Source organism: Vespa mandarinia, chromosome 18, assembly GCF_050613455.1.
Source record: "Vespa mandarinia isolate Hongniang chromosome 18, ASM5061345v1, whole genome shotgun sequence".
Taxonomy (NCBI): domain Eukaryota; kingdom Metazoa; phylum Arthropoda; class Insecta; order Hymenoptera; family Vespidae; genus Vespa; species Vespa mandarinia.
In genome coordinates this window covers 2,625,001-2,635,000 of record NC_140827.1, presented here as the reverse complement: position 1 = coordinate 2,635,000, position 10,000 = coordinate 2,625,001, and the positions used below count along the sequence as shown (strand labels likewise).

Here is a 10,000-nt window from a genome sequence, read left to right as displayed (position 1 = left end):
AACAATCCTTTTCTTTTCTCATTTCTCAAAAAAAGATCGATTTAAGATCCATCGTAAACTAAAAAATCCACGTAAATTAATTTAGATTATCTAATCGTAAACCTTATATATACTAAATATCTAACTCCTCGAGATATTATAATGAATATGTTACGTACATAAGATCTTGTAATATTCAAGGCGTATTAAGGTTAACGCACGATTTATTATACAACAGGAGACAATGAAATTCTCATGAAAATCCAACGCACGAGTCCTCACTCCCCGCTCTTCTCTCTTTCAACCGGATCGAAATGGTTACTAAAAAGCAATAAGATACGTCTTACTGTATATAAAGAGGAGGAAGAGGCGGAGGGGGGGAGGGACAGTGAGGAAAAGGAAGGGGGAGAGGAGGGGGACACACGATCCTCCATGTTTAGACCAAATATCTACTACGTAGATTAGGAACAAAAGCACGGGGAGGGGGAAATGAGGGAAAGGGGAAAGGGGGAAAGGGATGCTGAGGGGTATGTTAACGGTGACCGATAAATTCTGTTGCAACTGTCTCTTACTTGTAATTAAACGCACAATTTAAACAGACCATTAACGTCAGCGTAACCAAAACTCCCTAGAAAGACAGAGAGAGAGAGAGAGAGAGAGAGAGAGAGAGAGAGAGAGAGAGAGAAAGTGTGTGAGAGAGAGTAAGAGAGAGAAATAGAGAGACCTCTATCCTCGAAGATATTGGCTTAGGAAATAACTAGGATCAATCTTAAATCCATGATCACAAAGAATGACTCTTCTCTTTTTTCTATTTTTTTTTTTTCTTTTTTTTTTTTTTTTCCTTTTATATAACGTGATCCACGTCGGATTATACGTTAATTTTACAAGAGAAAATACATATATAATATAGATCATTGCGAATAACAACAACATGTATGTGTGTGTGTATGTGTGTATATATATATATATATATATTCACAACGAATAATAGTCATACTTACACAATTACATGCATTAAAACGAATTGAAATATTGACGATCTAATCTCGGTTATCGCAGTATAATAGTAAATAAAATTAATTTAATTGAGATAATGCTACGTGGCAGGGAAGAGAATAAAGAGAGAGAGAGAGAGAGAGAGAGAGAGAGAGAAGGAAAGAAAAAGAAGAAGGATCTATTCGATAGATATTTTTGTTTTGTTATGCATTCAGGTAAACGAATTGTCGTTCTAATTATGAGTGCCATTTTGATGAGCACATATATAGTGCGTACGAGGTACGAGTCGAACATCTGCGATCCATCGTGACGGATAAATCACCTTGGGACCACCCTCCAATCGTGTCTCGCCCATCGCCTTGCATATAGACAGTTACTAATGAGCCAACCCCATTTAATTAACTGTATATGGTTTCGATGCAACTGCCAGACTATTTCACGTTCGTATATAACAACTATTCTCTACTCACCGACTATTATATCGCTTTCTCTTTCTCTCTCTCTCTCTCTCTCTCTCTCTCTCTCTCTCTCTCTCTCTCTTTCCAATCCTAAACCACCACCATCACCACATCTACCCCACCAACTCATTTCTACTCCAGTTCTACAACCACCACACCCTCCTTTTATTCAAGTTCAGTTAGTGAAACGATATTTCATCGAGACCTCTTTTTGTCTCCGTCCATCTGTTCGATTTCCGTTTTGTTTGGTACGATAATAATGCTCACTGTGTTTCTATCTGATTATTCAACCTTAACTTTCGCAATATATGTATCTATGTAATTCTAACAACATCGTTATTAACAATGATACCTAATATCAGATTGATGATATATTTCTGATTAATTTTCTAAAGTAAAACGAACGTTGTTTGGCAAACGTCCACAATGTTAGATATTATTTCTGTTAAAGTGATGATGTCAGACGATTTTAAATGTTTTTTTATTAATAATCTTAGATTTGCATTTAAAAAGAAAAGAAAAAAAAAATGGATAAATAAATAAATAATTACAAAATCGATCGATTGAAAATTTACAAAATTCTATTTCTATTCACGATGATTCGTGTCCTGATCTTTCGGATATCATATTCAATTATATTTCAATGATATAAAATAAGAAGTATATCAATTCTTTTACTCACCATTTCTGATGAAAAAAACTTGTCCATTTTGTTGCTTGAAAATGTGATACATAGATTTTTAAATTATCGCAAATCGACGATCGTTTTATTCGATTGAGATGATACTGAAAAAGAAAAAAAGAAATTTAGAAAAGAAATTTATCATTATAACGAGATTTATTGCATCTTCGTAAACTTCGATATATTACAAATGTTACTTACCAATAATTTCTTACAGAAGACGCGTAATACTTTCTTGATAATCTTCCATAATGTAAACTGACTTTATAGTACGCGTTTATGGTTTATTTGTTACGAGACGACGTGAATTTAATTCGCGAATATCTAACGTTTAAACGCAACTGTTAAGTTATTTAATAGAAAAAAAAAAAAAAAAGTAAAAAACTTCTTATAAAGAAACACTAAATATATATGTAATTGACTGCATTGCACGCAATCATTCAGAATGTTTCTAATGATTAATTTTAAGCTATAAAAAAACACTCGATTCACTTATTGCATCGCGCACGATTGCAATGATATCACCTGAAAAGAAAAGAAAAAGAATATTATTAGTATTTCTTTTTTTTTTTTTAATACAAAATTGTTTTAACTAACGTAGGAACTCATTTGAACGATAAATACGATAAATCGTGATAGATAATTATTATAAATTCTTAAAAGGAGTCCAATAAAAATATGATTACGTAAGAATTTTTTAAGTAACCCAATGACGTCACATTTCATTTTTCTCGAATATCTTTTGAACGAGACGACGAAAAGATTTAAAAACATTCACACGTAGAAATCGTGTAATCGGCAATCGATTGATATATAAAAGAAGGACGTGCGTTAGAAGAAAAATATTTAATTACTTGTTAATAACGGGACGACGAAGCTCCGCTGCAATTTGTTGTACAAATCGATTCAAAATGGCAGTTTCGTTATTAACGCTAAAGATCGGGGGACCCCCCGCGAATGCGCGATGCGCCATCTACACAATGGTTCCCCCTTATGAAGCTTGTAATTTTTCGATCTATTTATATGAAAATATCGAAACATTAAAAATGTGATATATAATTGTAAAAATCGTCAAAACGAATACAATGTTAATTAAAACAAAGAAAATAGATCATTGAAAGTCGATATCTATAAAAATAAGATCCAAAAAGACGAATAAAATTTTAAGACATGCCTAACCCATACGTTATTGGTCGATTTTTAATTTTACCGAATATCTTTCAAACGTCAAGAAGATCCGTCTTAAAAACATTCGCTCATAGAAATCGTGATATCGACAATCGATTGATATATAGAAGAAAGATGTGCGTTAGAAGAAAAATATTTAATTACTTGTTAATAACGGGACGACGAAGCTCCGCTGCAATTTGTTGTACAAATCGATTCAAAATGGCAGTTTCGTTAATAGCATTGATGATCAGGGGGGACCCCCGCGAATGCGCGATGTGCCATCTACACAATGACCCCCCCTTATGAAGTTTGTAATTTTTCGATCTATTTATATGAAAATATCGAAACATTAAAAATATGATATGTAATTGTAAAAATCGTCGAAACGAATACAATGTTAATTAAAACAAAGAAAATGAATCATTGAAAGTCGATATCTATAAAAATAAGATCCAAAAAGACGAATAAAATTTTAAGACATGCATAACTGATACGTCATTGGTCGATTTTTAATTTTACCGAATATCTTTCAAGCGTCAAGAAGATCCGTCTTAAAAACATTCGCTCATAGAAATCGTAATATCGATAATCGATTGATATATAGCATAAGGATATACGTTAGAAGAAAAAATATCGAATTAACTGTAACTAATTGAACGACGAAGTTCTCTTAATTCAAGTTCTCGTCACTCGTACTACATCAAGATGTTAATTTCGTCATCAATAGAAAAACATTACATTTCTAATAATACTTCTACGGGTAAGTAGATAAGATATAATTAAATTCAAAGATAATTTTATTTAAATTCGCAAATATATATATATATATATATATATATATATATATATATATATATATTAATTATCATATGTGTTAATTATATTTATTATTCATTATATGCTTTTGTCGTGAAACAATATACTATTATTAAGAAAATATTTACGTGTGGAAAACTAAAATGTATGAATTAACAGTCTATTATTATTATTTATTTTAATATATATGAAATTTCATTGATTGGTAGCATTAATTTTTGTTTAAGAAAATGACGGTCAAATCGCCTCCGTGGCGCAATCGGCTAGCGCGTTCGGCTGTTAACCGAAAGGTTGGTGGTTCGAGCCCACCCGGGGGCGTTAATTTTTTTGCTTTTATTTTTTTTATTTTTTTATATTAATATAACTGCGTAAAAACTGTATAAAATATTGATTATTTTATTTTACATTATGATTTAAATTGTGATTTTTATATTATAATTAATTAATAGGTTATATCGTTATCATTTTATATATATATATATATATATATTGAATATATAAAAATATTGAAATAATCAATAATTTGGAAATATTATAATAGAAATTTAATTCGATTTTACGATTATAACAAACTTTTATTTTTAATTCAGCGTAGAATCCTAAAATAATGATAATAATAAATAATAATACAATATTATACAATAAAAAATATATAAGTGAATAAATGTAATGGTTTTTATAAGAAAAAAAAAAAAAAAGAAAAAAATAACGAACAAGTATATAAACTTAAAAATATATAATATGTATTTATAAATAATTTATATATTACATTATGATAATTTAATTGAACTAAAGATGATACAGTTATGATAAAAATTTAATAATCTTATGTCAGTAACAACGGCGCCGTGGCTTAGTTGGTTAAAGCGCCTGTCTAGTAAACAGGAGATCGAGGGTTCGAATCCCTCCGGGGCCTAGAAAATCATTTAAAAGTGATTATATTTTTTATCTTTTTTTTTTTCTTTGCCTATCTTCATCGAAAAGTACTTATCGAATTATTCGATTAAAATTAATTCTCTTTCCTTGACGTTATCTAATAAAGATTTCTTTTTCTATTCACGATTATTACAATAAAATAAAGTATTATTATTAATTCTTTCTCTCTTTCTCTTTTCATTTAAGTGACGAATATTTAACCAAATCTTATTGAAAAGAAAAAAAAAAAAAAGAAAAGAAAGAAAAGGTACATTCTCCAAATTAATTTTATCGTTAATTCTCTGGCAATTTATAATTATCGAAATAAAAATATATTTATCTATGAACGTACGAGGAATAAATAATACGACGTGCGAGTTAAATAAACGCATTTTTAAATCTTCAACCAAGTGGCGCCATTATAATCACGTGATCGTTAAAATTTGAAAGTTACAATATTGGCAAGCCTGCTCGTCAGCTGCTCGGTATGTAACGCGCGCGTTGAGCAGTCGTTCTTAACCTCGTAGAAGTGTTCTCTGAAAATATGTCCTCGTGTACCGATCCATTGCGTTTAAACGATAAACGATTGTTCAAAGAGTTAAAAAGAAGTTTGTCAGGTAATACGAAAGAGACGCATAACATTTTGGAGATTAGGGATGACGTGTTATACGTGTGGAATGCGGACAAGTGTTGCGTGCAAACGTTAAATGTCGGTGCAGCGCGCGGTAAATTCGACGAGGATGTCACTTATCAGGTTAGTTAAAGAGTCCATCAATTGTTATTATTATCGTTCATACATTTTTCTTTTCTTTATATTTTCTTATTATTTATCATCATTTATTCGAAACAAATCGTTCAAATGTTACAATCTATCGTAAGATCACATCGCTGAGTGAGGTTGTGTTTATCTCTACTAGTTCGTAGCTTTGCCTCGTGTTTATAGCGCATGCGTCGAACGTAGCTATGCACATGCGGCACACGCGTTTACGACGCACAATCAGTATATATATATTATAATCGTATATCTACTTTTATTTGTATTATTTCGTTCAGTTATTTTTTATTAATTATATGTCGCTATTTATATTTGACAAATAATCAATATATTTTATAATGTGAACAAAGGTATTGGATATGTTATCGAAACGATCTGTTCTTTCAATATATAGATTAAGACAATTGTCGAAAGAAATAATTTAATAGCAAAGTTCATTATATATATATATATTAATATATATATATATATATTATATATATATATATAATGAACTTTGTATAATGAACTATATAACTTAATATACATACACACACACAATGTTTACTATATATAATAACACAATGTAATATATATAATATATATTTGATATTTGTATCTTATATATATCCATATGTATTATGTATATTATATATGTAATTAATAAAATAATAATATTATATGTATTATTATATATATGTTAAGTTATGTGTATATATATATATATATATATATATATATGCATGTGAGTGTCTAAATTAATATAATAATAATATTATACATATATTATAATATATATTTACTATTATATATATATATACACATATGTATTAATATTAAGTATATATATATAATATAATAATAATAATAATAATAATAATATATATAATATTATTATTATATTATATATATATATATACATATATTAAATTATGTTTCCTATCGGTTAATCGCAGATACATTCTCCCATGCATATACCGTTTATCTTTATAGAAAGGATCTTCTCTCTCACCCTGGTTGACCAGTCGTTAATCGGTCTTTGGTAGTCGTACGCACACTCGCGGAAAGTGATTACGTGGTAAATGAAAGGGAAGCGACAGTAGTAGAGCGCCGTTCAACGGAATCGCGGGTGAGAATGGGCCAGAACGTTTTCGTACTCTGGTACCCGGTGCTTTTATTTCATTTCAATGGCACACAACGTGGGATCAGCGGGTACATTAATGCCTCGCCGCGTCGCGCAAAAGAGCGGTGAGGGGATAATTTATAGGAAATGGGTTGTTCGACGCTCCGGAGTAATTTAATTAAAATAAATGTCCGCGCTGCGGAAGAACGTTACCCACGAACCCGCGGTCCACGCTGCGAATAAAATGCAAATTCAGACCCTTCACGGGTTGGTGGAGGGGTTGGATCGGCCAGGGGGAGGGGATAGAGAGTAGTTCAGAGAAGGTGGAACTGGAGGAGGAGAAAGAGTTTCGTAGTAGAGGGTTCAGAGAGGAACGAGGAAGGAAGGAAGGAAGGAAGGAAGGAAGGATGATAGGATAGGTATATCGTAGCTTGGTAGATAAAGATACGAATGATAGACGAAGAATCAATGAATGACGATGATTCATGCTTCCTCTCTCTCTCTCTCTCTCTTTCTTTCTCTTTCTCTTTCTCTTTCTCTTTCTCTTTCTCTTTCTCTTTCTCTTTCTCTTTCTTTCTCACTCTACTTTATTTCTTCCAAGTAGCTATCCATATCCGTAGAATCCTTTCTAACTTTAACTCTAACGTAACAAACGTATACTACCCCTAACCCTTACAAATCTGTTTTACGTTCTTCTACGTCTGCAACTTCCCAACGGAGCCCCTTTTCTAATGCTTTACAATTTGTTAGATATTTTCTCTCTCTCTCTCTCTCTCTCTCTCTCTCTCTCTCTCCCTTTCTCTTCTCTCTGACTCTCAGATTTTATATCCTTTAACCGTTCTTTTTTACGAACTAACAAACATGTTCTATCAAGAATTATATCAACAAGATTAATCATTATTACAATTACGAAATATAGAATTAGATATTAATCTTAAAAATATAATTAGGAGAAACGAAGTAATTAGTAATAAAGATCGATTCTAGATTTTTTAATATAATCTTCGTCTTATCAGTAATTCGAAAAGAATCACTGAAAAGAATATAAGGATACTTGAGTTCTCTCTTTCTCTTACATCCCCCTTCTCTATCTCTCTCTCTCTCTCTCTCTCTCTTTTTCTCTTTACTCCTCGGGAGCAAGTCGGTTCGTGAAAGAAATTTATCAAGGGCCCTCAGGTAATTCAAGAATATCCTAAAGCCCGTATATCAGCCGCGAGTTGGCCGACTGAAATATCGGTCGTAAATAATAAAAGTTAGCAAGGTTCCTCTCTGTGGTGCGCAGAGACCGGCAGGAGTTTAAACCGGAAGATAGGTGTCGCGGGATACGGACGAGGCGGTGGCGGAGCCGGGGTTGCCAAGAGTATAGGAAGGGGAGGTGTGGGAAGGGGAGGTAAAAGAGCTAGCGAGAGTAACCGTGATGAGGATGGAAAGAGGAAGGCGGAGAGAAGGGGCGGTAGGGAGGTGAGCCTGTAGGTAGCGTAGCGAGAGGTGAGTGGGTGGTTGGGAGGGGAGAGGGTTGGAGACACAAAGACGCACCATTGTCAACCGCTCCGCCATCGGAACCACCGTCCGCCGCGGGAAACTTTGAATCATTTTTATTGCATAGAGTTATCTTTGTTACCAGCGGAACGGGGTGAACGTCTAAACGCGTTCCCTCTTTCTCTATCTCCCTATATCTCTCTCTCTTTCTCTTTCTCTTTCTCTTTCTCTTTCTCTTTCTCTTTCTCTTTCTCCCTCGAACCGTGTTCTCCGTTATATATATATATATATATATATATATATATATATATAACGTAGCCCTTCTATCCCGAGGGCTTCCTTTTTCCCTTTCCGTCCCGTCCTTCTATCCCGGTGTTCCGCGCTACGAGAGATAATGCGAACGCGAAAACGTTCACACCCCTTTGGCTGCCCAAATGGAATAAGTTCTTTAATTCGCGAATTTACCGCCGGGCAAACGAATCGTCCGAGCTGTCGCCGAGATAACGTTCTTCTAAAACCAACCCATTCGCTAGGCGATCGCGAGAATAATACTTTCTTCCCTCGAAACTCTTATTTTAGTTACTTACTTACTTACTTACTTACTTACTTAGTTCCTTCCTTACTTACTTACTTATTTACTTCGCGAGTAAGTCTAGAGATACGACAGGATGCGACACGACGCTTTTCTTTTTCTTTTTTTTTTTTTTTTTTTTTTTTTTTCTTTTTCTTTTTCAGAAATTACCCTTTACGTGTTTTCTTTGATCAAATGTTATCGTTTAAATTCTCTCCAGTTCCGATTGGATCGTTCCCATTGAGACTCGATTAGTTTTTAGAACGATCAAGATCGAGGATTGAAAAATTTTTAATCGAATAAATAAATGTACTCTATTTTAAATCGTATCTAGCGTCCTTATTTAATAGGAATATGAGAAAGAGAGAGGGAGAGAAAGAACGAAATAGAAATGAAAAGAAAGGAATTTAGTAATACTTAGTTTGCAAAAAAAAAAACAAAAAAAAAAGTAAAAGAATGCATTTTGGTTTGGTTGACCCTCTATCTTACCCACCTACCCACCCACCCACTCACCCACCACCTCACCCACCATCCCACTGGACACGCGAGCTTTTCTAATTGCTATGCGAGCCCCGAGATCCAGCAAAAAGGACAGTCTTATCTAAATTAAAAGTAGTACTCCGACTCTGGTTGGGGTCGAGGGTCAACGTAGTCGCGAACCCGGGATAGAAAATCCGAGCGAATTCCGGACCATCTCAGGTTGTAGAGGAAAGGAACGGAATATCGTGTAATAAGCGAAATCCGCTCGACGATAATTAAAAAGTAATTTTACGGTGACGTTTGTGAGTACGGTGCCGCGTTCCCACGTCGGGAGACCCATGGAGCGCACACGTTTAGGAAGAAAGAAAGAGATAGAAAGATGGGAAAATATATATATATATATATGTAGAGAGAGAAAGAGAGAGAGAGAGAGAGAGAGAGAGAGGGAAAGAACGAGAGAGAGCAGGGATGGAGGAGGGAGGGGAATCTACGAGAACTGCTCGGCTTTTCACCGAAAAGTATAAGCAAACGTAAAAGCGAAAGGTCACTCGCCGTTCGGGGCAACCTAACCCTTGGA

General features: G+C 33.6%; 2 protein-coding genes and 2 non-coding genes across 8 annotated transcripts in view; 3 read left to right on the top strand and 1 right to left on the bottom strand.

The window, feature by feature from the left end:
• The window catches only part of LOC118445199 (uncharacterized), a 271,029-nt gene extending 267,975 nt beyond the window's left edge, over window positions 1-3,054 (bottom strand). For all 5 annotated transcript variants that reach the window (XM_085662506.1, XM_085662507.1, XM_085662508.1 and 2 more), the window contains exons 1-3: window positions 2,970-3,054; window positions 2,317-2,640; window positions 2,116-2,219 (exon numbers count right to left, since the gene is read on the bottom strand). The gene's annotated coding sequence lies outside the window, so the exon portion shown is untranslated. The remainder of the gene's footprint in view (window positions 1-2,115; window positions 2,220-2,316; window positions 2,641-2,969) is intronic.
• A 1,291-nt stretch (window positions 3,055-4,345) lies between these two features.
• Window positions 4,346-4,419, top strand: TRNAN-GUU (transfer RNA asparagine (anticodon GUU)). The gene has a single exon. It is a non-coding gene; the product is annotated as a tRNA-Asn (tRNA).
• A 524-nt stretch (window positions 4,420-4,943) lies between these two features.
• TRNAT-AGU (transfer RNA threonine (anticodon AGU)) lies at window positions 4,944-5,017 on the top strand. Its single transcript has one exon. It is a non-coding gene; the product is annotated as a tRNA-Thr (tRNA).
• Window positions 5,018-5,492: 475 nt separating this feature from the next.
• Window positions 5,493-10,000, top strand: part of mbo (nuclear pore complex protein Nup88) — a 69,016-nt gene continuing 64,508 nt past the window's right edge. The window contains exon 1 of the mRNA XM_035874687.2: window positions 5,493-5,770. Coding sequence (XP_035730580.1) covers window positions 5,561-5,770 — 210 coding nt within the window. The 5' untranslated portion in view covers window positions 5,493-5,560. The remainder of the gene's footprint in view (window positions 5,771-10,000) is intronic.